The sequence below is a fragment of the Brachypodium distachyon genome, chromosome 3 (assembly GCF_000005505.3).
Source record: "Brachypodium distachyon strain Bd21 chromosome 3, Brachypodium_distachyon_v3.0, whole genome shotgun sequence".
Taxonomy (NCBI): Eukaryota; Viridiplantae; Streptophyta; class Magnoliopsida; order Poales; family Poaceae; genus Brachypodium; species Brachypodium distachyon.
Window position 1 is genome coordinate 2,316,346 of NC_016133.3, and position 26,067 is coordinate 2,342,412.

General features: G+C 41.8%; 5 protein-coding genes across 10 annotated transcripts; 3 read left to right on the top strand and 2 right to left on the bottom strand.

The window, feature by feature from the left end:
* Positions 1 to 2,354: 2,354 nt before the first annotated feature.
* Positions 2,355 to 8,432, top strand: LOC100833717 (protein arginine N-methyltransferase 5). Of its 3 annotated transcripts, none has more exons than XM_024461280.1 (22): positions 2,356 to 2,632; positions 2,725 to 2,931; positions 3,246 to 3,335; positions 3,441 to 3,497; positions 3,751 to 3,839; positions 3,960 to 4,035; positions 4,142 to 4,228; positions 4,398 to 4,458; positions 4,717 to 4,811; positions 4,906 to 4,941; positions 5,090 to 5,158; positions 5,526 to 5,594; positions 6,030 to 6,083; positions 6,227 to 6,301; positions 6,479 to 6,571; positions 6,656 to 6,759; positions 6,921 to 6,969; positions 7,046 to 7,132; positions 7,261 to 7,363; positions 7,451 to 7,538; positions 7,629 to 7,722; positions 7,803 to 8,432. In XM_024461280.1, exons 1-22 carry the CDS (start codon positions 2,489 to 2,491, stop codon positions 7,884 to 7,886), a joined length of 1,911 nt encoding a protein of 636 aa, XP_024317048.1. In that variant the 5' UTR covers positions 2,356 to 2,488; the 3' UTR covers positions 7,887 to 8,432. The 3 variants fall into 3 exon arrangements, 2 of the variants coding, with proteins under 2 accessions (XP_024317048.1, XP_010233796.1); XM_010235494.2 differs by having other exon boundaries at positions 2,358 to 2,632; positions 4,398 to 4,479; XR_002964927.1 differs by lacking the exon at positions 7,803 to 8,432 and having other exon boundaries at positions 2,355 to 2,632; positions 4,398 to 4,479; positions 7,046 to 7,134; positions 7,262 to 7,363; positions 7,629 to 7,683.
* A 262-nt stretch (positions 8,433 to 8,694) lies between these two features.
* On the top strand, positions 8,695 to 12,393 carry LOC100835748 (uncharacterized protein C1711.08). The gene is made up of 6 exons (XM_003574415.4): positions 8,695 to 9,000; positions 10,893 to 10,946; positions 11,390 to 11,470; positions 11,592 to 11,661; positions 11,774 to 11,862; positions 11,956 to 12,393. The coding sequence occupies exons 1-6, from the start codon at positions 8,827 to 8,829 to the stop codon at positions 12,082 to 12,084; spliced, it is 597 nt and encodes a 198-aa protein (XP_003574463.1). The 5' UTR covers positions 8,695 to 8,826; the 3' UTR covers positions 12,085 to 12,393.
* Positions 12,394 to 13,611: 1,218 nt separating this feature from the next.
* LOC100844682 (protein PHOSPHATE STARVATION RESPONSE 3) lies at positions 13,612 to 17,262 on the top strand. 2 transcript variants are annotated; one of them, XM_024462290.1, is made up of 8 exons: positions 13,612 to 13,909; positions 14,566 to 15,297; positions 15,474 to 15,627; positions 15,717 to 15,793; positions 15,893 to 15,932; positions 16,318 to 16,387; positions 16,496 to 16,565; positions 16,778 to 17,262. In XM_024462290.1, the coding sequence occupies exons 2-8, from the start codon at positions 14,596 to 14,598 to the stop codon at positions 17,012 to 17,014; spliced, it is 1,350 nt and encodes a 449-aa protein (XP_024318058.1). In that variant the 5' UTR covers positions 13,612 to 13,909; positions 14,566 to 14,595; the 3' UTR covers positions 17,015 to 17,262. The 2 variants fall into 2 exon arrangements, with proteins under 2 accessions (XP_024318058.1, XP_003570911.1); XM_003570863.4 differs by having other exon boundaries at positions 13,615 to 13,909; positions 15,414 to 15,627.
* A 1,457-nt stretch (positions 17,263 to 18,719) lies between these two features.
* Positions 18,720 to 22,426, bottom strand: LOC100844991 (putative vacuolar cation/proton exchanger 4). Of its 2 annotated transcripts, XM_003570864.3 has the most exons (14): positions 22,207 to 22,426; positions 22,020 to 22,095; positions 21,752 to 21,793; positions 21,380 to 21,598; positions 21,209 to 21,276; positions 21,093 to 21,121; positions 20,789 to 20,985; positions 20,509 to 20,718; positions 20,254 to 20,388; positions 19,994 to 20,110; positions 19,861 to 19,914; positions 19,630 to 19,746; positions 19,442 to 19,538; positions 18,720 to 19,136 (listed from the first exon to the last, which is right to left on the bottom strand). In XM_003570864.3, exons 1-14 carry the CDS (start codon positions 22,227 to 22,229, stop codon positions 19,114 to 19,116), a joined length of 1,407 nt encoding a protein of 468 aa, XP_003570912.2. In that variant the 5' UTR covers positions 22,230 to 22,426; the 3' UTR covers positions 18,720 to 19,113. The 2 variants fall into 2 exon arrangements, with proteins under 2 accessions (XP_003570912.2, XP_014755765.1); XM_014900279.2 differs by lacking the exon at positions 22,207 to 22,426 and having other exon boundaries at positions 21,380 to 21,603.
* A 151-nt stretch (positions 22,427 to 22,577) lies between these two features.
* Positions 22,578 to 25,489, bottom strand: LOC100845300. Of its 2 annotated transcripts, none has more exons than XM_003570865.4 (4): positions 25,137 to 25,489; positions 24,676 to 24,888; positions 23,787 to 24,266; positions 22,578 to 23,691 (listed from the first exon to the last, which is right to left on the bottom strand). In XM_003570865.4, the coding sequence occupies exons 1-4, from the start codon at positions 25,350 to 25,352 to the stop codon at positions 22,843 to 22,845; spliced, it is 1,758 nt and encodes a 585-aa protein (XP_003570913.1). In that variant the 5' UTR covers positions 25,353 to 25,489; the 3' UTR covers positions 22,578 to 22,842. The 2 variants fall into 2 exon arrangements, with proteins under 2 accessions (XP_003570913.1, XP_010233797.1); XM_010235495.3 differs by having other exon boundaries at positions 22,578 to 23,697; positions 25,137 to 25,488.
* Between the last annotated feature and the right edge of the window lie 578 nt (positions 25,490 to 26,067).

The following is a 26,067-nucleotide window of genomic DNA, read 5'->3' on the forward strand; positions in this document are numbered from 1 at the left end:
GTTACTCTAAAACAACAAGCGAGCACAGTCGATTTTAGCTCCTGATATGCATCAATGCATTTTTTTGATAATACTCCCTCGACCGAAATTATTTATCGAAATATTACATGTATCCAGACACTTTTTTCACCTAAATACATCCGTATTTGAACAAATTTGAGACAAGTAATACCGGTCGGAGGAAGTAGTTTAATTGTTTTGATTAAAAAAATATAAATAAGACATATGTTTTCTCACGACAAATGAATAATTTTCACGGAACACATGGATAATTTCCATCATTACTCTTTTATTTATTCTACAGACACATCTAAGAAAATTTAATCTTTGTCCTTGTACAGATAGCCATCATGATTCGTGATTACATGAATGATGAATGATAATTGTAACCATCATGTATTGATCGCTCAAAAGCATTGGACCCATCCTTTCATGCCTTAATTCTTAAAGCAACAACACTCTGGTTCTGGGTCATGCGTGCAGTAGCTTATGTTTGGGTTGTATCCTTGGCCCTTGCAGTAATCCTTGCAGTATTGCTGCTGCTTGGGCTTCACCGGTTTCATGCACTCGCCCATCGGTGAGCAAAATTCCCCTGTGGACGCACAAGATTTAAGCACACAAGAGACAAAAAATACCATCTATATGTTCCATGCCAAATGAGCTAGTATATTAGGGCGTGTACAGTAGGGTGATGTCAGCCTTCTCTTAACGATGCCACATAGGATAAAATCTGACGTTGAAGAGAGAGAAATGAAGAAAAGGCACAAGCCTTTTCTTAATTAAGAGATGATCTCTTCATAAGAATGATAAGGCAAATTTTCCATTGTACTAGATTTTGCTTTTTCTTAACATTTATTTAGTTAATTTTATTCATCTAAGCATTAATTTTAAGATATAACACTAAGAGATAACCCATTGTACAACATGTTTTGTTGTCTTTTCTAATTAACGTGTCACATCCAAGATAAGACCGTCTTATCAACCATTGTACATGTCCTAAGAAGGAGAATGGAACAGATATATAGGAAGATATATATCTCTCTGATCCTAAATTTTTGACTAAAATTTGCTTAAATATGGATGTATCTATTCTTAAAAGTCGTTTAGATACATGTAATATTTCGATAACAATTTAGGAACAGAGGTAGTACGATCTTACCGGGAGGATATGCGTTGCAGGACAAGAAAACAGTAGACATGGCCAGAAGAGCTACCAACAACCAGAACGAGAAGCGAGTGTTGTTCCTTGCTGCTGCCATTGGTCGAGATGTTATTTTTCTTCTAGTGTTTGGTGTGTTTCTCACTTCTGGATGACGTGTTATGCGAGCGGTACTATGTTGTTTATATAGGGGGGTTACGGTGTATATAGGAGGGACTGAGCAAATCTCGTAGGATCAATTATCGAATGCTTTCTCCTTTTGTTAAAAATTATTTGATTGCTCTTTTATACTATTTCCTTATCCCTATATTAACGCGTTGGCTCCAAAATTTTGAGAATCATATCTTGCCTCTTCTTGTTTCATGTGTGTATTAATGTTGGTTTATTCGCAATCCATGAGAGGATCTCCCATGGTTATTGCCATTTTAGCCTCGTTTGCTGTTATCGTCGGAGGTGTACGAGAACAATTAGCAATCACAACAACGAGTTTTTTTAACGAGGTTTGACAATCTCGCCTACTCTTCCAAAGGCATGCTTAACGAACGCTCCTCCCCGTGTACTAAATCGCACAGCACAGTCAGCGACAAATCCCGCTTAGGCCATTTGGCGCTTGCATCAGACCGCCACACCGCGGCCAGTCTGGCCCCGTGCGTTGGATCCCACTCCCCATGATCTTGTCTCTAGCCTAACAGCTTTTGCAGTCTATTTTGGCTATCCCGTAGTGTCTTTATAAATTATGTCCGGCTACACGTGTTCGACTCAATCACCTAATCTACCGCTAATTATAAGTCTAGTATAACAAAAAAAGTATTGATGTTGTTAAAAGATGACGGACCACCGCCACCAACTAAGCTTTTTTTTAGGATCAAATAAAGTCGAACAAAGGCGCGATGAAATGTAAACAACAGCTCCTTCTATTCTGATTAGGTGGTAAATTCGGAACGAGCAAAATTTGAGTGGCAAATTTAGAACAAGGGAATTCCGAATGGCATTTGGACATATGGACAAAATTTAAATGGCAAATATAATTTTTTCTCAAATTATAAATACAAAATGTTTAAAAATACTACTCCAGAATCATCATAATTCAGGCAATGGTAAATGCCAGTCAAACTGGCCATGGCTGTGTAGGGTGTACCGGGTGTTGGGTCCCACTCGTCAGACAGGCCGTCCAAAACGAGTGGAAAACCTCCCGAAACAAAACAAGAGCGTAGCCAGAGGTAGCGGCCAGCGCGTTCCTCTTCTCCGCCGACCAAAACCCTAAACCCTACCCGGACCCAAACCCTCCCTCCTCTCCTCCTCCGGCGGCGGCGGCCACAGCAATCGGAGATGCCTCTGGGGCAGCGCGCCGGGGACAAGAGCGACTCCCGCTACTGCGGGGTGGAGGTGCTCGACTTCCCCGCCGGCGACGGGCTCCCCGCCGTCCTCACCCACTCCCTCTCCTCCGCCTTCGACTTCCTCCTCGCCCCTCTCGTGAGTACTCCATTACTGCCTCCGCCGTACTGCCCCCTTCTCGCTTCCTCCCTTCTGAGAGACACAAAGGCTTACTCGCCCGCGCCCTGCAGGTTGACCCTGACTACCGGCCCACGCCAGGCACCGTCCTGCCGGTGGCGGCGTCGGACCTCGTCCTCAGCCCGTCCCAGTGGAGCAGCCACATCGTCGGGAAGATCAGCGAGTGGATTGATTTGGACTCCGAGGACGAGCAGCTCCGGCTGGACTCGGAGCTCACGCTCAAGCAGGAGATCGCCTGGGCGTCCCATCTCTCCTTGCAGGTACATTTCGCATCGCATTGCTCATAATCTATGCCCGCGTCTAATTCTGACCTACAGATGTTACCTCACATAATTTAGTATTGAAGCGCAATACATAACCTGAACACTAATTGGGTAACTGGAACAACCTAAGAGTCGTCTAATTGTGCCAATGAAGCTTGTCTGTGTGAATTGGAAACATGGATAATTTCAATCCAGTCGAAATCTCTGGATTCCTTAGTTGAAATTACTTTGTAGCCTGGCCAGCTTCATACTATTATTGAATGTAATCTGTATGCTACAAGAGATGTGAACTGTGCTGCATTGCGTTGCAGGCATGCGTTCTTCCTCCTCCCAGGAGATCGTCCTGTGCCAATTATGCTAGAGTAGTGAATAATATTTTGCAAGGTTTGACGAATATGCAGGTATCGTCATCCATCTCCAACTTCATCTTTCAGTTTTGTGTATATCATGTATTTTTATATTTGGTATTGAACTAACTTTTTTAACCTTTGTTTCTCTTTCTCAAGTTGTGGCTTAGGATACCTCTGGAGAAGTCTGAACCTATGGATGAAGACCGTGACCAGGTAAACAATGATAAGCTCATAGTTAACTTTTGGTCCATCCAGACTGGTCTGGAATTTTAGGCTGTTGTAGTGTTCTAAATGGATATAGGTGCTAGACACTTGGGGGGCACTGGGTGGCGCTTAGCACCTATTCAGGCCTAGCCGGCTGGCTAGGCGAGCTACACGTCCGTCCTCCAGGACGTTGTGCTGCAGGCCATTAAGGATTGGTATACACACATGCCACATAACTCTCTCGCTATGCATTTTCTTGCAGAGTGACATAGTAGACTCATGGGAATGGTGGAATTCATTCAGACTATTATGTGAGCATAGCAGTCAACTGTATGTAGCTCTTGATATCTTGTAAGTGGTGGTCTTTCATTATTACATCAAATCTTTTATTCCAGTGAAGATTTCACTTTATATCATCTATAGTGTCAAAGTTTTCCCATTCCTTACAAAAGTTGGCTATTCACTTATCAGGAGCTCACTGCCATCAATGAACTCCCTAGGGCGATGGTTTGGGGAGCCTGTAAGAGCTGCAATTCTTCAAACGGATGTAATCATACAACTTTAACAATTCATGTTGATAAGTAATCATCTCTCTCTTAGGGTATTACAATATCCCTGCATGTTTAGTTCACTAATTGATTTTTCATTCGCAGGCTTTTCTAACAAATGCAAGAGGTTACCCTTGCTTGTCCAAGCGTCATCAGACTCTGCTTACTGGATTTTTTAACCATTCAGTTCAGGTGAGTTCTTTATTATGCTTCCCTATATCAAGCATTGTTTCCCCCATAACAGCGTAGCGTTTTGAATTTAATGACACAACATGTCTCCTTTTGCATTATGGTTCTAAGCTTCTGAAGTAATTGATGTGTATGGTGTGGCGTTCTGCCTGAATTTTGATTTTGTGTTTAGGCAATCATCTCTGGGAGATCAAATCACAATGTTTCCCAAGTAGCTGAAGGAGTGCTCTCAGGTGCTGAAAACCACACCGCAGGTAAATCCTGCATGCTTTGAGATTTGTTAATTTGGGTGGTCTTTACTACACATGATAATGCATAACATTGTTTTTCTTGCATCAAGTTTAAAATAACTTCTGTACTCTATAAAATTAATTTTGTGAATATATTTGAGAGATCAAACTCAAATGCTCCTTATTAATATGTGAAATCAGAAATGTCTCGATTTACAATTTTCTTGCCCTCTGAACTAACTGCCTGAATTTGTTACTTAGATACCCCCATTCGCCATACGTTGAGTCCGTACCTTGACTATATTGCCTACCTCTATCAGAGGATGGATCCACTTCCTGAACAGGAACGCTTTGAGGTAACCACTCTAGCAGATTATCTCTCTTCCATGACCCATGATTTAACTTTTTACTGACATCTTTCTTGATCTTATGTTATTTTCCTTATTCCAGATCAACTATAGAGATTTCTTGCAATCTCCTCTCCAAGTAATTTTTTTTGTTGCTTATTCTTGATTTCTGACCATCTGAAGTTATTCTTCCTTGCAAAGTTATGGGACATATGGCTCTTCTCTTGTTCTTCCATTACAATGTAACATCCACTTCCTCATTGGTTTTTTCTTTTTTCTTTTGGCAGCCTCTCATGGATAATTTGGAAGCTCAGACTTACGAGACTTTCGAGAAAGATACTGTGAAATATGCACAGGTTTTTGTTATATATTTGGAATCTGTCTTTACTTAAATACTATAAGTTTTGAAGAAGCAACATTGCTTTCACTTATGTGAAATATAGTGTGAGAACAAAGCTAGCATTTGAATTGAATTTGATCCTCTGCTTTCATTTCTTTCTTTCAAACTCTGGACTGTATCATGGTTCTTCTTCAAGTTAGTGTATCCAGAAAGTATGGGCACTAGCCATGTACTCGGTTTACTAATTACTATGACTACAAACCCTGTTGAGGTTTATCAACTAGGAGTTGGGAATTCCATTTTTACTTGCTGTTTAGTCTATTATCTCTCTTGCACCAATATTGATCTTATTTACACTTCCTTGTTTTACATCATATGAACAGTATCAAAGAGCAATTGCTAAGGCTTTGGTTGATAAGGTTTCAGATGATGAAGTCTCCACAACTAGGACGGTAAGATTGGGCCTTGAACTTTGTCTTTTTTCCTATATAAAATAATCACAGTCCATACTCAGAGTAAGATGCATGATGGTGCAATAATTTTAAGACACATGCTGATAATAAATCACTTTAAACAGGGATTTGTAGAGCCAAATCTTGTTTTTGTTGAGTTGGCAATGGCACAAAGCATGCTTTCATATTTTGTTTCTGCTTTGTCTCCTCTACAGTCAATGCCATCCAACGTTATGCCAGAACCTGTGTTGCATTTATAACATCCCTAGACTATGAACCTTGGAAGTCATTTTAACAGCTCCTTTGCGCCTTCTCATTTGCTACAGCATGAAACTACAGTACTTAGCCTATTTACTGCACCATTCATCTTTAAATCTTTAATTTAGTGTTTAGTTATTCAGACTTATGATTAATTTTATTCTCTATTCCATAAAGGTGTTGATGGTTGTTGGAGCAGGCCGAGGGCCTCTAGTAAGAGCATCATTGCAGGTGAGTGCCTTTTCTCCCGATGCTTTTGAACTTACCACAAACCTTGATGATTTTGCTAGTTATTAAATAACATGTCTGGGGTCGTAAAATTTCTTCTGTTCATATTGTCCAGGAAGCTGAATTTGCTTTCATATAAAATGCAGGCTGCAGAAGAAACTGGTCGCAAGTTAAAAGTATATGCTGTGGAGAAAAATCCTAATGCTGTTATTACCCTTCATGTGAGTTGTTTAATGGACGTTCCGTTCTCAGTTTTCAAACCATTCCATTAAACAGGGATTGGAGCCTGTCAGTTCAATGATCAGTGGTGCAATCATTTTTTTTTCTTATCATTCCGTTGGTAGTCTATTTTGTCTTCCTCCGTAAACAGACTGATGTGTTTTGGGGGACTGATGCAGAGTTTGATCAAATTGGAAGGGTGGGAAAGCATGGTTACTATAATTTCTAGTGACATGCGATGCTGGGATGCCCCTGAAAAGGCTGATATTTTGGTATGCTTATACTTTGTTATAAAGTGTCATTTCAAATCATCACCTTTCAGTAACAATAATGTCTCACATGTAATTATGAAACAGGTCAGTGAGTTACTTGGGTCCTTTGGTGATAACGAATTATCTCCGGAGTGTCTAGATGGTGCCCAGAGATTCTTGAAGCCAGATGGGATTTCTATTCCTTACTCGTACTGGTCTTTTCCCTTTTTATATTATATATGCAACTTCCTTGAATTCCGTAGATCCTAAGTATCTGACTGAAATATCATATACCCAACTTTTCTGCATTCTGTAGATCCTCAGTATCTTGTTTCATATTATTTGATTTTTTTCGTGTGTGCCATTGCAGATACACAAGTTTTATCCAACCAGTAACTGCATCAAAACTACACAATGATGTAAGTGTTATATGCCATTCCATTGACATTTTTAACTGAAAGTTTCAATGGAGCTTGAAGTGACTTGGTTTTTCAGATCAAAGCACACAAAGATATTGCACATTTTGAAACTGCATATGTTGTCAAGCTACACCGAGTAGCAAGACTTGCACCTCCACAACCGGTGAGAGACCACACATTCTTCTCAATGTTGCTTCATTGATTATGTGATTCTATCACATTTTGTGATACCTTGCCTTCTTCCATGAGCTATTCTCATCACAACATCTGATGATAACCTTACATTTGTAGGTTTTTTCTTTCACACATCCAAATTTCCCAAAGGCTACGAACCAAAGGTACACCAAGTTACAGTTTAAGCTACCACAAGATACGGGATCATGCCTTGTACACGGTATGCAGCTATGGTTGTTATTGTGTTTCCTATCCACAAAAGCTATTTGCATCACTCTTAGTCTACATGTCCCCATCATTTTGGCAGGATTTGCTGGATATTTTGATGCTGTGCTATATAAAGATGTCCATCTTGGAATTGAGCCGAACACATGTACACCAAACATGTTTAGCTGGTAACTGGCAACTTGTTTTTACAAGCTGGCAAAAACATTACCAAAATCCTGCCATCAATCGTATTCTTGACATCTTATGAACATTGCCAGGTTCCCAATCTTCTTCCCGTTGAGGAAGCCCATCTACATACCATCGGAGTCACCCATAGAAGTGCACTTTTGGCGATGCTGTGGTGCCACCAAGGTTGCGTGATTTCCAATGCCGTCGATTCCGAGATGTATGAATCCTGTCATTGGAGTTTAATTTCTTCCCTGGTGCTGCAGGTGTGGTATGAGTGGGCTATGATGGCGCCGTCCCCATCCCCTATCCATAACAGCAACGGGCGGTCCTATTGGGTTGGTCTATAATAAGTTGACAAATCGGGATCTTATTTTTTGGTTTTTGAGGCAGAAGAGAAAGGGCCCATTTATATGCTAGATTTTCCAGTGCATCCGACCAGCTGAAGTTTGTATACTGATGATCAGGAAACAGGTTTTTTGGAACTTGTGTCTGCAGGGCTGTCAACATGCAAGGGGCCGGTTTTGTAACACCATATTAACGTCCTCTGGTCAATCCTTGTGCGTGCTAGAGTGGAGTAGGACTTGGGAGTGGAGCTCATCATCAATTTTGGCTTTGCGTTTCTTGAGGAGCATGAGAAGATCCTGTGAACAGATTCGTGGACTCAGATCTATGTTTTGTACTTAACTTGTCGAAAATGGGCGCAAAGCATTTGGCTTACTGGGAATTCACCGGCGCCTGAAGTTTATTTTCGGCTGATAGTTTGTGTCGAATTCCTAGTAATTCAGACAAATTAGCTTACTGATTCTTTCTTTTTTTTCGAGTTGCCACCTCTTCTATCAGAACTAATGAGTATCCTTTGAAGCTAAGCAGCCATTACAGAGTGTGTTTCTTTCGCCGTGCTTGCACATAAATTTGTTGAAATTACGGCAAAAAGAAATATGTGCGTCTTCCAAGTTAACTTTATGATAAATTGGAACGAAAAAAATACGTTATACTGCTGGTTTTTAATTGGAATGCAAAAACATTGCATTTGCATCCGGCCGGCGTCCATGGTCGTGGTAGAGCAAAAGAAAAAGGAAAAATCTGGAAGCTTCCGGATGCATACAGAAGAAGCAAGCACGTGCGCCCACTTTACGGGGACAAATAAAAGAGTCAAAATTGGAGTGCCCCATACGACCCGCTACGCGCACGAATCCCGGCATCCCCTCTCCTCCTCTTCCCTCTCGATCCTCCCAGAAGAGTCTCCGGATCTCCGCCCCCTCCCCTGCGCCGTCGATCCACCCAACGATGGAGGATACGGCGGCGCCGACGGCGACGGCGGAGAAGTCGTCGTACAGGTACTGGGTGCGGGAGGCCACCGGCGACGCCGCGCCGCTCCCCGTCCCCCGCAAACTCGACACCACCGCCAACGGCAACGGCAACGACGGCGCGGCGCCGAAACTCGGCTCCGTCTGGAACCAGGTCAGGCCATCGTCGTCTCCCTAGTCTCCACGCACACATCGGAACTTCCCGTCCCGTACGTGTGCCAGGAAACCCCTGTTTTGTTGGGAATGAACTTATATGCATCCAATTCCATCGTGGCGAGAAATTTTGACTCGGGAAATGGGTGCTTCTGGATCAGTAGGGGCCTGGTGGATGGAAGTTCCCTGGTCATCCTGTTGATTGAACGGCCTGGTCTGTAGCATGAGTCCTAAGGGTGCTTGCTCTTGATCAACACACGACACGACGATTTGATGCGTAATTACTCTTACTCCCTCTGGCCGGAATTACTTGTCTCAGATTTAGTACAAAGTTGTACTAAATCAACGACAAGTAATTCCGGCCTAGGGAGTACTTGGTTTGCGCAGTATCTATTGCGTTGGTAGAGCCACTGTATCGCTGTATCAGCCTTTATTCTAGTGGATTTCAGGCCTTTATTTTATTCTAGTGGATCATTGCAGGGTGCATCCACTCCGTGTGCCATGAATTTGTTAACTTGAGGGGTATACAATGAAACAAATACCCCTTCGAAAAAACAGTGAAACAAATACACGTTGCTGTTTCAATGTACATTTTATCTAGGATGAGTGAGTATCAAGGTACATTTTATCCAAGATTTTTTTCAAGTTTTGATGTACTTAATACTTGCAAAGCAATCTGGCTTACTGCCCCACAGGGGTGAACAGTAGGCGTAACATAACCAGAACTTTACTTGGAAGTTGGAACTGAGAGGTAACAGGTAAGATTTGCTAGGTGTATTAATGCTAGATCGATGGACAAATGCACATACGGTGAAACCGCAGTTACTTAAGACCACTTGAACGGCCCTAGTGCTTTTTCTACAAAGTCAGATAGAGGATTTTTTATTGTTTGGCATTTATTTTACGTCACTAGAGATGCCAAACAAACATAGGATGGCAGGAAGAAATGCAGAAACAGACTCGTAGCTTCGAATTCATAGGTGTTATCACAGGGAGAGCAACGGACCACAGAATGTTACATCACCAAAAAAAACTACAGCCAGCCATCTAGAGCACCGACTGGAATAGAAGAAGACTAAGCACTCGTAGCCTGATCTACGGCATGGATCACGTGTTGGAGTTTAGCAGCACTTTCTCCATGTCCTCCTGTTGCTTTGCCAGAACCAGAGCATGCAACTGCGTAGGCCAGGAAAGTATTCTGTAAAGAATATGCATTGGTAAGGAGCGAACACAAGCTTGGGAAACAAGCTCATCACATGTAGTACAAATTGCCTAGGCGGCAGTTATAGCTATAGCCACAAATACCATCCAAATAGTATGATTTATCTTCAACCCCCAAGGTTGTAGACTGATCAACAAAAAATCATCCATACTCACCGGCGCACGTGGCCAAGCTAAGACTTCTTGGATCCATCACCACACAAGTGTGACAAATGGAAAAAAATTCAAGTGGTTGACCGACTCAGAATCCCCACAAAGCTGACAGATATTAGTTCACCTGAATTTGCCCGTGAAAACACGTACCATAAAACAATAACATATATGGTTTATGAGATATCAGCACTACACCATCGCTTGGCTTTTCCTTTGACCACCCAGGCCAAGTCATGCTGCTATCCTTGATCGTGAGACTGTTCCGATCTCTATGAATCGACCAAACTACCAAGATGTATGTAGTGTCAAAGATCTTATGTAGCTTTCTTCATCTGTGATAAACCATGCGGCTTTAGTTCTTTTTATCTTGGATTTCTTTGTAATAATGATTTTTGTCTTGTAGTTGTAATTATGTTTTTATCTTGGCTTTAGTTCTTTTTATCTGTGATAAACCATGCGGCTTTAGTTCTTTTTATCTTGGCTTTCTTTGTAATTATTTTCTCTGTCTGCAAATTACAGGCTGGGACCTGGGAGGAAAAGAACCTCAATTCATGGGCTAGTAGTAGGATAAAGGTATGGTAGTTCAGTAGTAAATTATTAGGCAAATGCTTGCATAGAACGGTACATTGATGCATTTTTTTTTAATTCGTTCAAATTTTTGTTACAGCTCGTTTGGCAACTAAGAATTCATTTCATTTGATCAAAATGAAATGAAATCCAATTTTTTGTAGGATTTCATTTGGTTGAATTTGAATTCCGGGTTGAAAAATCATGTTTGTCTACCACATGGAATTGAAGAGTGACAGACAATTCTAAAGAAATGATGGCTTTTAGACAGGAATTGAGGCTAGTTATAGTATGATTCCATGGAATTTGAGATTGAATTCCCATGGCTAATTCCGTGCCAACCAAACAGTTGTTTTTTGGAATTCAAAATGAATTCTACAATTCTATGCCAAATGATGGGTGCCAAACGAGCTGTTATGGTTATCGGCTAACCTTGATCTGCACTGCAGGATTTGCTGGGTTCTTTAGAAGCATTGGAATTCCCCACAGGGAAGGCATCCATTGATGAAGTATCCAAATGCTCAGGCGATGTAAGCATAATGTTCCAAAAATTCACAAGTCACAACTATCATATGATAACTTAATAATTTGCTGAGTTATCATGTTTTGTGTTAGTTTAATATCTTAAATGTATCTTTGGTTCTTTGACAGGCATTTCTAGTAACAGTTCGTAACAAGAAGAGAGTAGGGTATAATTATGAACTGAGCTTGAGATTTAAAGGTAGTAAATACTATCATGTCAAACTTGGCGATTTTGATTTAGTTCCACTTCCTTTCAGACATTGTATTACAACAGTTCCACCAACTCACTCAGTCATGGTCATGCTAATCAGGTGAATGGTTAATTAAAGAAGAAAACAAGAAGGTCACAGGCCACATAGATATCCCCGAGTTTTCCTTCGGTGAGCTTGATGACCTAGAGGTATAGCTACTAGTATTTCTATATAACATTTGGACCACTATTGCTAAGACTGGTTGGTACTAGTGTCACATATTTCTTTCCTCATGATTTCAGGTAGAAGTAAAGTTCACTGACAGCCTCGCATCGGACGACAAGATGCGGATCGGCAAGGATGTGAAGTCCTTCCTCTCGCCTATCCGGGAGAAGCTGCGCGCCTTCGAAGAAGAGCTGAAAGATAGGTAGAGAATATCTGCAAGAGCCGGCGATGTCTTCTCAGTGTTTGCTGTCATTCTTGTAGCTGAGACCATCTTATGAATTAAGCACATGCTGTCAAGACTCAAGGTCATATTTCTTGTTTCACCAGTCCCGTGTAAGATTATACATCCTTGGTTGACCGAGACCGCGTGACCAAGTATTATGAACTCAACTCGACCAGATGATCACGAAATCTCAAGATGAATTTGCACTTAAATCGTGGAGAAATGGCAATATTTGTATGTGGACACTATTTATGTGTAGGAAAGAAACAAAAAGGTTGGTTCGGTTGTTTCATCAGTCACATGCAAGGTCGTTCTTGTACTCTTCTGCCTTGACGGTGATTGGCCAGGAATTCCATGGCACACAAGTCTCATGAGAGGGTGCTAGAACACGACACCTGCCTATATTCTTGTGTTAGTAATAACTGGACATCTAGCTAGGTAGTATAAGTGGCGAATTTGGACAGGCAAGCAAGAAGTTCCTACTTGTCTTGTCTTATCCTCCGTGCCTAGTGGAGTAGTAAATCTCGACACTCACGGTTATGCACTAATCTTGGGTAATTATTCATCGTCTATTATGACATGTTAGATTATGTTGCAATCTACTCCGTATCTAAATACTCTTTCCGTTTTAAATTATAAGGCGTATTTCGTGATATAAAATATAAATTACTTCATTACAATATACTCTCTCCATTACATAATTTTTGTCTCAAATTTGCCCAAAAATGGATGTATCTATTTCTAAAAAGTGTCTAGATACATGTAAGATTCCGACAAAAATTATGAAACGGAGAGAGTAATTTTTTGTGATATAAAATTGATGTATTGCATTCATATTCAAAAGTTCTCACTCGTGGTTTACGATTTGTATCACATAATTCACATGTCGATGAACAAATTCTTGGTAAAGGTGTCTTATATTTTGGAACAAATGTACTCCCCCGTTTCATAATTCTTGTCTCAAATTTGCTAAAAAATGGATGTATCTATTCTTAATATGCGTCTAGATACATATAATATTTCAACAAGAATTATGGAACGGAGAGAGCAATATATATATATTCGACCACAAGAGGGTAGCTACGGAAGTCCTAGGCTAGACCAGTTCAATAATCCTAGATAGCTTATGCTTATGGCTTAACTCACATTGCTCATATTTGCATTGTCAACGGCAAGTTGGTCACACACAGAAGCGACGGCTCTGTTTGCTTCCACCTTAATTTCCTGAGCTAATCAATGATGGCATGTCAGGTCAACAAGTTTTTGGCTCCGGACGACATGGTACTCCAGGATTTTATAAAGCAGAAAGTCACCAAAACTTGCTTTCTCTAAAACTTCAATTAAGCTAACAAAACCTTTCTAGTCTATTTTATTTTTTGTTTCCAAATAGACCTAAAAATCTGCCACGGCTTATTTTTCCTAAAGAAAAACAGAAAAATCAATACTGGTCATATGTTTGCCGAAATCTGCATGATTAAAATATGGTGACAGATAGCGAACCTTAGCCAAAACAGAGGTAGTAAAGAACATGACAGCAAAGGCAAGAGAAAGCAGCTGCATATTGTTAACTCCAAGAGAGTAGTGAGGGAGCAGCCAAGACAATCATGCATCCAATTAAGATGGTTCACTGGAAAGGTAGGACTCGGTAGTTTATAGCCAGAGAGAGAGAGAGAGAAACAGAGAGAAACAGAGAGAGAGAAGAGGGCTAGCTTCTGGACAGGAGAAGAAGAGAGAGAGGACAAAGGGTGCTTGGGAGGAGGATTGGCCATTGATCTCTTCCTCTTCCCAGTTATATTCTGGGCTATCAGGTGAGAATCGGAGCTTCTTATCTGCATTTCCATGGATGGATTTCTTGGTCCAGCTGCCTAGTTCTTGAGGAATTGCACTCCTAGCTAGTTGTGTTCTTGTTAATTCCAACCAACTAATACTGCCTTTTTATGTGCTTCTTGTTGGTTTGGCATTCTTCTGTTAATTGTTATGTCTTGTTTCAGTCTTGCTCTTTTGATTTCTGCTCTTCTTTTTTCTTTCCTGCTTATGGGTGCAAATTATCATCGAGTTCCTACTTTCGAGAACTCTTCCATAGCAAAAGGAGATTTGTCGATGATGGAATTGGAATTTATGTAAAAAAATAATATCAGAACACATCCAGAGATTTGCATTAGGGAGTCTCGTAATTTTTCTTTGTCCTTGTTTTGTCTACCCATACGTGAGTTTGTCTTGTGAACAGAAGTTTCAGACATGAATGAACCATAGCAATCATTTACGAAGCAAAATATCATTACATCTGAAAAATGAGTGGCTATTGCTGTAGGGTCTAAATCATTTAGGCATATTCTTTTGTCCATTATGTAGTACGTACTATATTTAGCATACGCCAAGATTGGACTTTTTGTGCCCATATTGGAATAGAACAATTGATGGGACTTGGAACTCTTATCGTGCTTGACTGGATATTTTCTGTCAGGCTTGAATTGGAGCAAAGCTTTCCATCTCAATGAGCACACAGAGTGTAATTGCTGTGAAACAGCCTCCAGTGCAGCACCTGCACTCAATGGAATCTCAATGGAATCTCAATGATGCTCACACCTGCAGTGCTAAACAGCCTCCAGTTCATCGAATGTTCAGTGTCATATCTGATGACTGTGCTTCAACAAGCGATGCTCGGTCATCATGCACTACGCAATTCTCAACCATTAAGACAGAACTGATCCGTTCATCGAGCATGACAAAGATACTCCCATTTGAGCTTCAGAAATGCAGCACTACTGACTTCAATCCCGGAAGATCATTTTCTCATGTCTCGCAAACTGACTTATCGGACCCAATTTTATCGAGTTCTTCCACGTTCTGCACAAGTTTGTACTCATCGTTGTCTACAAACTCCAAATGCCGGGAAACCGGTGCTTTGCCTTTCCTGCCTCATCCTCGTAAACTTGAGCAGCAGCACTCTTCAGCTGGGCAGTCACCCAACTCTTCTTTGCTGCTTGCTGCTGATCCCAGCAATAGTGGTCATGGTGATGCTGAACATTCAGATGATCTCAAGGACTTCCTTAACCTATCCGGAGACGCTTCGGGCAGTGGCTTCCATGAAGGAATTAGCAATTGCATGGATTTCAATGAGCAGATGGAGTTTCAATTCTTGTCTGAACAGCTTGGAATCGCCATCACCGACAATGAGGAGATCCCTCGGCTAGACGTGAGTAACTGTGCTTGGTTGATCCCTGAATTCATCGCATAAGTTTGCACGTGCCTTTATCATGCCTAGGTTCAGATTTTAACTAGTCATTGTTCATCAAATTTCTCCTTGATTAGGACATCTATGGCAGACCACAGCAACCCTTGGCTCTTCCCTTATCGTCTTCCTCTGACCAGGAGGATGGACGCGATGCCGGTTCTCCGGTTAAAGTTCAGTTGAGCTCATCATCTTCATCTGGAGCTGCAGGATGTAACAAAACAAGAATGAGGTGGACACTAGAGCTCCATGAGCGTTTTGTGGAGGCTCTGAAAAAGCTTGGAGGGCCAGAAAGTAGGCTGATCACTCTAGTTCAATTTCAGGGGATTTGTTGACAATAAAATCAGCATTTAAAAGTTTTGTTGGATTTCTGTATCTTTTAGAAGCAACCCCCAAGGGTGTCCTGAAGCTCATGAAGGTAGAAGGCTTGACCATCTATCATGTAAAGAGTCATTTGCAGGTAAATGGGTCAAAATATATCTCATTGCATTGTGTTTTTTTCCTCGCACACGCACATCATTCTGTTATGATGTTCATCACTTGTTATCGTAAAATGCAGAAATATCGACTTGCAAAATATATTCCGGAGAAAAAAGAAGGTAAAACTATTACTACCTCCGTCCAACAATATGAGGCATATTAGGATTTGGTTGATCAAGCCTTTGACCACAAATTACTTCATGAATGTGTGACTAATGTGATCAAAATCATAATCATAAGCAAATATCCTTGAGTAGAAACATAATGGATATGAATCTATGTCATATAATTATATATTAATAGAGTAATTTGTGGTCAAAGCATTGGTCAAAAGAAAGCTAATACGCCCCATATTGTTGGACGGAGGGAGTAAGCTGGAGACAAAAATATTTACATTTTAATGTAGTTGGAAATGAATGTCTGAATCTCTGGTATGGTGGAAGTTTCTGTTGTAATCTTATCATTCTTATGAAGTTATCTGGATTACTTGCATGCTCAATTTAGAGAAGAAACCCTCTTCGGAAGATAAAAAGGCACAGTCAACAGCTGATGGAATAGATCCAGCAAAAAAGAAGTGAGTATCTCCCACTCCAGAACTTCCTATATCCCTGTTTGAATTGGCATGAGCGCGTGCACAAACTGAGGTCATCAAACTTCACATTGATTTTCACCTTTTTTTTAGGAGTTTGCAAATGGCCGAGGCTCTGCGCATGCAAATTGAGGTTCAGAAACAGCTTCATGAGCAATTAGAGGTAAGCATCAGGCACTTGCATTTTTGAAATTGTATGTTTATATGCATCCTACTACAACTTGTAGTTGCAAGATTGTTTCAGCAGTCTTGATTAATCTATGGCTTTTCAATTGTTCGGTAAAAATTAGTTACTATCAATGAAAAAACTTGTTATATTTCAGACAAATTCTTGCAGTTTACCAGCACTGTTAACATTGTTCTGTTGGCCATCAGGTACAAAGAGAACTACAGCTGCGCATAGAGGAGCACGCAAGATATTTGCAGCTAATACTTGAGCAACAGAAGGTCAGGAAGTGCCCGTCCTCAATGAAAAGTTCAATGGAAGGAGAATCGTCGGGATCGAAACCGAAGGAGAAAACAGAGATGAGAGCAGAAACCCCTTCAGCTCCATCACCGAAGCGTAAATTTCCGGACATCGACATCGAGCACAACCAGCAAACGGACAACTGAAGAGCAGAGCTCCAGGTTGATCTAGAAGGCGAGCCATGATGAACAATCTCGTTGTATATATGCTTTAATTGTTTTTTCTTGCCTTGTAGAAGTAGGATCTTGGTGCTTGCCCTTGTGTATATACTATACTAGCTTGGCTTGTTTTCTTCTGATGTGCCTTATGGCAATGTAACTGTCTAACTGATTAATTTTCAGTTGAAAAATGGTGTAGCCAATGATCCTGATTTCTAACTTCAGTTCAGAAGTAATGGCACAATTTCTTTGAATTCAGAAGAAATGTCTCAATTTCTTCAATCCAGGAAGAAATAACAAGCTGTATTTTGTAACTAAACTAGCATAATGCCAGAAGGCCTCAAGAGATGAGATTTTTAATCAGATCAGATCAGAGCACCCAAAAGGCAATGCTGACCGGGAGAATGTACACCTCTGACCTGTGCATCACCATGCGGAGCTCGTCTTCGCCGCCGCATCGCTCCACCTCGACGCCGGTGAATATGGCGAACCGCCGAGGAGCATGAAGTCCATATCCCTGCGGGATCCCGGGAGGTAGGGAGGGCAGAAGCTCATGGCGACCGGTGGCAGGGCGGTCGGCGAGGCCGGGAGCGCGTGGGGCGGCGCCGGAGGGTCGTCGTCGAAGAAGAAGCGCGACGTGTCGATGTTGCGCAGCCAGAACCCGTGGTGGGGACGTTTGTCCCTACGCACCAGGTGCACGAACCGCCGGAAGGAAGAGCTCATCGCCGGCGCCGGCGCCGGCAGTTCGTGGCGGTTGGCCGCCGGCCGGACCAGCAGTTTTTTTTATTGTAGTTAGAATTCAGCACTGGAGACCTTACTGACATCCGTTTTGCGTCACCACCGTGGCCCGGCCCATCTAGCTGAATTGGGCCGCACTGTGGGTACGTAAAAGAAAAACAACGATGTTCCTAACAAAATCCCGTCTCCCTCAAACAGACACAATGTTTCGCTAAAAAAAGACAGACACAATGAACGAAACGAAATCCCTTTACAGCTCGTTTGACATCCATCCTTTTATTTCATTTGGTTGAAATGAAATAAAATTCAATATAACATTACGTGGTTTGCACACATTTCATATTTTTTTCACCTTTTGCTCTCGTACATGGATGTCTACTACACTAGTACTCCTCCATTTCATAATAGGTGATGGGGAGTTAGTGCGGATTTGTATTAACGTTAGTACAAATCCCCGACATTTATTATGGATCGGATGGAGTAGATGATTCACAGAGTCGTAACTTGTAATGCGCCTAGACGAGAAGTTCTATGAAAGGAGAATCGCCTGAATAGAAATACACGCCAAATTAAGGACAAAAGTACGAAGATTGACACGTTAACATAAAATGCTGGATCACAAACTCGCGGATGGATAACATAACTGCAAAGCTCCAACTTGATCTCGTAGAGGAGCCATTACTAAGATTCATGGTGTATATGTTTTTTTTAAACAAAAATGTCCTCATGCTGCTTTCGGAATTTTACTACTTCCACTTGTATCTTGTTTCAGATGGAAAAATGGAAGCAATAAGAAGATTGTACGATCCGTTAGTTCCCTGAATGTTGCTTTTTTTTACTCCCTCTGTCCCATATCAAGTGAATTTTTATCACATGTATCTAAACGCTTTTTATCCATAGATACATCTATATTTAGGAAAATTTGAGTCACGTAATATGAGACGGAGGGAGTACAAGAAACACAAGAGAGTACTGCCTATAATGCATTAAAAAAGAGTCCAATGTTCCGTTTTGTTTTTGACAATGGAACCCAGTCCCAAGATCGCATTGTACTAACTGCAAATAAGATTATCATAATTACAGAAATTCATACCGACATTATAAGGTTGTTTCTACTTTCTGCTATTCTCTGCTGTCGTTATATCAATGAACCTTCTGCCCAGACAACTTAAATTCTTTCACTGGGATTCCGCGTATCTACAAAAATGGGTGTGCGGCTTTCGAAAGTCCTCTAACTGTCAGAAACACTGATAATTCAGTATTAGATACACAAGTAGTTCCTTTCCTGACTGCCAATGTTGCCACATGGTAGAAATGTTCTTTACAATCATGGGATCGTCCAGATACTCCTAGTTTTCAGGAGGCTGATTACCTGCAGGCAAAAGACTCTTTCCTGTTAATGAATTATAACAAACCACCACATTATTGTTGTTGTTTTTTTCACTTTGTTAGTTAGAGTTTTTTCGAGAAAATGCAAGGCTTGCGCCTCAATGCATTGATAGAAAGAAATGGTTTTAATGAAGAGCAGCCTTGTTTGTTAGGTCAATTTATAATTACCGAAAATTCATGCAGCACGAACACAAAAAACATATGTAATGGAGCCTGGTGGCTTTAATAAAAGTTACGTGAAAAGAAAGAAAAAGACCACCAAAGAAAATTGAGAAGTGAAGAACTTGCCATCAGGATCCTGATCAGAATGTACATAGAAACTGGCAGCCACTATCAGATAGCAAAGAAACAGCATCAACCCTTTTAAGCAATTTGAAGTCCCATCCTGGAAATTTCAAGAAAAACAGGAGAGTAAAAATCTTTCAAAAGGAAGTAGAGAGGTTTGGTAGACTGCTGAGTGTCTATGATTTTAGTACCTGCAGCAAAAATGCGACAACCAATACCGTCATTAAGAGGCTTGCGGTCTCGAAGAGATGGAAGTTCAAGTCCATTGGCTGACCCATCATCCATCCTATCACTACACAAAATGGTATCTACAAAATGAAATGCAGAGCTATCTGTCAGGCAAACAATAGCTGATGCAGCATAGCGCAATCTGACTAATTCAGATGAACTTCAGTAACGCGCAAACAGTTCGACCAACTTACCCCAAACATGGACATCTGTGTTGATGACCCGATTGCAACTCCGAGGGAAAGGTCCTACAAGAAAAACATGATAAGCTTACATAATCGGTGTGAATGTTAAAAAGGACTGTTAGCAGTTTTAAGATGATCTTACTAATTTGTCTTTCATTGCAAACATGACAGCACTAGTATGCTCTGCAGCATTCCCCACAATTGGAAGCAAAATAACACTGATGAATGCAACTGGTATGTTCCAAGCCTTGGAAGCCCCCTGGTCAATTTGCAAAGTTAATTCAAATTACTGTTGCTGAAAGAGAAATAATAATCTTGTGCACAGTCTTTTAATGGTCACCAGCAACATAAGTAACTGAAGAATCTGCATCTAATCATCTATGGACCAACAAGAGCACTTACATCGATTGCGTCAACTAAGTAGTCAGAGAGTACTGAGATCCAAGTAGTCAAAATTGCAAGCCAGGCAATGGCTTCCCATTTGGAAATCTCAGGAGCTTCACCATCATTGTCATTCACAACATTATCAACTCTTCCCTGGTTCAAATGAAGATATGTAACTCAGACATTTGCAAACAAATAGAAAAATAGCAAGTTCAGTAAAAAAACAATTTATACAAACTCTGCATTTTAGTATGGGTAATCCACGATACTTACTTCATTAGATTCCTCGCGATGGCGACTGCTTGACAGTTCAAAGTAAATGTAACAGGCATAAGCAACAAGCATGATGCAGCTGCTGAACCTTGACAAGGCTAGTCCAGACTTGCCAGAGTGGACTTCTGAATGAGTGTAATGCAGTACTGTAGGAGGCAGCAACCCTAATACCGCCATCAAAAGCAGCCCGGAGCTCACTACTGCATCTGACTGCAACGAACACATAACGAACGCTCTTATCTGTATCATGCAAATCTGATTACAAAACAAGAACTGTCACCTTGCGGAAGTTCTGCTCCCTTTTGCCGCAAGTGACCCCGCCACTGAAGAATGCGCAACCAAGAACCAGAAGCAAGTTTGATAAGATGGAGCCTAGAAGAGATTGCTGAACAACTCGTAACTTTCCAATCCTTAGGGCATGGATCGATATAATCAACTCGGTTGCGTTGCCAAATGTAGCACTCAGAAGGCCCCCAACTGCACATGAAATTTTTGTCAAACCAACAACAATGCTGCTGCACCCATATAGTCATGTAAATGAAACTCAGATCAGAATTCTTGAAAGAAAAGCAACTGAGTGAGACCTGTTGGGCCAGTGAAGAACGCCAACTGCCTGCAGTAAGAAACAAAGTGTCAAATATGTTTGTTAAATAAGATCGACATGAATCACCAAATGAGAGAGGAAAATTGTATCAATTACTCTGTGGCAAAACCCAATCGCTCTGCCAAGGGAATAATGCCCAACAGGGTCAGAGGGAATACCCAACCCTTCAAAAGAAACAAACAGTAATAATGCAACAATAAGACAAGAAACAGACATGAATGAAATACAACCAATGGACGAGTTGTCGATGAAATTTAGTTCAGTTACATGATTTCCGGTCAGATAGTTGACAAGAATCGCCAAAAAACCACACGGTATCAATACGTTGAGCTTCGACTTGAGCAGCACAATCTTCACGCTATGAAAGAAACCCAAACTCACAAAGCCTGCGTTTCTTTCAAGGCCGAGTCTTTGAGACATTGCTTCCGGGGCGATAAGCGTCTCGGCCTCCTCGAAATCCTCTGCTCCACCAGCGAATGGAGGGACCTGTTCTATAGGAAAATCGATCAGCAAGAACAGATCCAGTGAATAAGTATGGAGAAACCAAACTAGTAAAAAAGATTTAAAAAAAAGTAGGAGTACAATGCAACTGGGGAATGAATGCCTTAGACGTCATGGACAACGATTATGATCACTCACTTGAGTGGCCGACTTCTGGCTCTTCCCGTTAATCCTATCCATCTGTGAACCAATATCATCCGGTGAATATATAGACAGCAATTTAATTGATTAATTATTGCGCACATTGATTGGTGCTTATTTGTCGATTAATACAGCAATCTCTCTCAATTACTCCCCAGGCATGAGACGGTGCTAGCAACAATCCCAATAACAAAACGATTTGGGTGGAATGGAGGTTCTGATAGAACAAGGACAGAAACAGATACAGATGAGGAATTGGACGAACCTGATGGGAGTTCTGGCGGCCGGGCAAGAGCCGCCGGGCGTCGGAGCCCGCCGCCGCCGCCGTCGACGTCATCGCCCTGATCCAGAGACGAAAGCCGAATTCAGAAACGAAATCGCGATGAACATAAGGAAAGGAACAGGTGGACAAGGCAGAATCAAGAACCGAAGGAAAGAAAAAGAAGAAGTACCCTTGATCTCTGGAAATATGCATATCTCCTAAACCTGATCCTAATTAAGTCATCGCTCATCATCCACGGGGAATTGAGGAGGAGAAGAACGAGATGCATGCATGGTTAGGTTAGAGACGGGTGCGGCACCTCGTCTCCTGCAATGCAAATCCACCTCCTTTCTGGTTTTGTTTAGGTCGTGGTTTGGAAGAGTCAGAGAGTATGTAGAGAGTATAGAGACAGTACTGTACTAGAGTATAGAGAGAGAACGTATGTATTGACGTGTGGCAAACTGGCAAATAGCAGGTTTTGCAAAAGAGCCCTCGATGTTAAGGGAAAGGGTTCATTTGATATATAGAAATAAGCAAAGAGTTAGAATAGGAGAACAACAATTAAAAGCATTGCAAGATTATTAGAAGAGAAAAAAAGCTGATAAAAAAGGTGCTCAGTTTTAGAGGGCTCTCTAGGATACAGTCAATTGCTGAAGTTCTCGGAACAATGTTACAAGGAGCCATGGTTTGATATTTCGTCCATAGGCTTCAAACATAAGTGTGATTCTAAAACAAAATTTGCAAGAATTGAGGTTCGGATCGAAGAGCGGCCTTCGTTTTCTGAGGCCTTGAAGGTAGTACATCGTAGCTTGGCAAGACAGGATGGCTATCTCCTCCTTGATGGTGGTTTTCCTTTCCTGGCGTTGTTGTGTCCGGTCTTCTCGTCGCCCTTCTTGATGAATCCGGTTAGAACCTTTTTAGCCTTTGACCATTGCTGCTCTGACTCCCGGTTTCTCATGAACGGGCAGACTTCGCTGATGGTAATCTTTGGAACCACGCGAACTTGTTCTGCCTTGTTGTTCTCCTCGTGTACTTCTTCTACTTTGTTCTTCTCATCGTGCTCTCCAGTGTCATGGACAGCTGACCCAACTTTAGTTCCAGTAGATGGCATTCCCATGGAACTCAGCAACTTCTGCTCAAGCGAGTGCTCAGTTGTAGCTCCCAGTGATTTCAAAGATTTCACACCCAATTTCACTTCCCTCCTGGATTCGGTGTGCGAAACAGAGCTCTCGGTAACATTTTGAGGTTCTGGTGGAGCTGGATTGGTGTTTGGCAGTACTTGTGATAGACTGAAAGATGCACCTCCCATGCCCCCAACGAGATCTCTCCAGGCAGATTTTTGGGTCCATATGGAACCTTTTTTAGGTTCAGAAGCAATCACATTTTGTGAACCTTCATTATTGGTAGAAGAACCTGTTAGAGCCTCAACACCTTGAAGACGAGAAGAACTTGTATCTCTATCCCCATGTGTTCCTTTTCCAGAAAAAAGAGGAGTTTTTTGTTCATTTTGGTTGGCTCCTGATATAGCAGGCAAAGACTTCTTCTCTGTAGTCCTACCTGAAATCAGTGAAGTAGACTGTTTCTTATTTCTAGGTTCAGATAAATCCTCAGATTTCTGTCTCTTCTTCTGTTGGAAAGTCTCTTCAAGCTGCTGACGTTTTCTGAACTGCTCATCCTGAAACTAATTCACAGAATGTTATTGCACATAATTAATTCCAAAAAAACATGTTCATAACAAAAAATTGATCACAGAAGAATTGCAAAATATACCTTACTCACAACCTGTTTTCCACTATTTAACTCGACAGCTGAGTTCTTAGCCTTGCGCGGAACAATGTTGATCACAAGGTCATCATCCAATTCTTCCTCAGAAGGGTCTTCTGCTTCTTCCATTTGCAGGTCATCCAAAGCTTCTTCAGGAGTCTCTTCAGTTTCATCAATTGGCAAGTCATTCTCAGAATCAGAAGGTTCCGTGTCCGTGGTGTTAACATCAACATCATGTTTCTGAATTTCCAACGAATCAAAATGCTCATTGTCCTTCTCTAAGAGCTTGCTCATCACAGAATTCATTATGGTGCGCTCCTTCTCATATGCAACACGATTAAGAACAGCAGCGTATTCATCATTAGCTTTCTCGGGAGGTCCACAGTGCTCCTCACAGTCACAGAAATGAATTGGGTAAGAAGGGACTTCGATGTTTCTGAAACTGTATTTGTGCTTTCCACAGCCTTTAAAAGGCAAAGCCTTCAGCTGTAAAAAACAGGTCCTAGGTTAGAAGAATGCACTTCCATGAAAATACCTGTTTTTTTTATCTACATACTGCATTGTATTTGTTACAAACACGATTCAACAAGAGGTTAGCCACGTAAAGTTTCGTATTTAATTTGCTGTGCTTATTCAATACCAGATCTTACAAATTACACCCGCTTAATTTGGCCCAAATTCCATAAAAAATGAACATGACTAGACCATCAGTCCATGCTTCACAGTGAGGTTGCAGCTATATGACGATGGTAACCACACGCAGTACAGAAAGTACAAAGTAGTAATTCAAATGTCACCCTAGTATAGTCACACAAACAACATATGTTCTCGATAATCGACAATTTGCAAAAAATATGAAACATGCAAACCAAGATTCATGCAAGAAACAACTCACCTTCCTCAATTTCGGGAAGTAGATGTTAACCTTACTGTCCAAAGCATCCTTATCCGGCTTTGGCTTCTCCTCCTGCTTCTCCACATTGTTTTTTACTGCCATTTCCTGAGCTGCCGCCGCTTCCTGCTCCCACTCTCGCTTCAGGCGAACGAGGTAGTGCTCCTTGGCCTTCTCCAGTTTAAGCTTCCCTCCTTTCCATTTACACCCATTGTACTACACAGAAAATTTAACATCGTCTCAGACATTCTCAACGCAACTGCAAATGTGACACCAAAACAACTATAGGTGACCCCAGAAACAAAAACTAAGTCTTCTTGGGCAAATTAGTCCGTTGCAAATCTCCACTACGTCACCAGTTAAACTAACAGATAGGATCGAAAAACCCCAATCTGCTAGTACTAATTGCTATCGTAGAGGAAAGGTAGCAAGATGGTTGGATTGGATGGATGGGGGCTACGTACGGTGGAGAAGAGCTTGGCGAGGGCCTTGTCGGAGGGGCAGTGGAAGTCGACGTAGGCGAAGCAGCGGCCGCTGCTGCGCACGAACTGGACGCCGGCGACGCGGCCAAGGGAGCCGAACACGCCCCCCAGGTCGGCCGCGGTCACACCCTCCGCCAGCCCGCCCACGAAGATCCGCGCGACGGTGCTCCCGCCGGCTCCCTCCTCCTCTGCCGCCATGAGAAGAGAGGTTCCTTCGGGTGGTTGGAGAAGGGATGCTGCGGAGTGCAGAGGACGGCGGCGGCGGCGGCGAGGGCAAGGGCGAGGAAAAGGGCGACAGCGACGAGGCTGCTTTCACGAAGAGATTCGTGCGGCGTCTCAGCATCGACGGACAAAGAGACTCTTTTCACACAGGCTAGCGCTCGGTCCCTGACATGCGAGACCCCGGAGCGAACATGTTTTTTGTTTTTTTCTTGAGCGAACGGAGCGAACATGTTGACTGGTCAAGTGAAGGCTGGCGTTAATTGGGCCGAAATAAGGGTCAGCCCGGAGCCCATTCGGAATTTCGGATCTATCGAGCGCACCTAGAAAATTAATGCACAATTCTCAAATAAAAAATAAAAAATTAATGCACAAGGATATTCCATTTGTTGGAAAATTAGAGGTGCACGATTTTGGTAGATTGTTTGTCTGAAGGATCAAACATTATCCGGAATGAGCTGAAGTCAAGTTGTGACAGCATGTTCCATACTCATAATACTGCATCGGACAAGTTTCATGCATTGCCGCTTGCGAGTCAACTGTTTAAGAATAGTCATATACTCATATGAAAACCTTATAGAGGACAAAAAAAAGTGTTTCGTCTGTTTAGCTGATTCTTGCTTTCCTTTTTTCGCTCAAAAAACAAAGCTGATTCTTGCTACATACCAATTAATTCTAGTAAACAAGGGTTGTA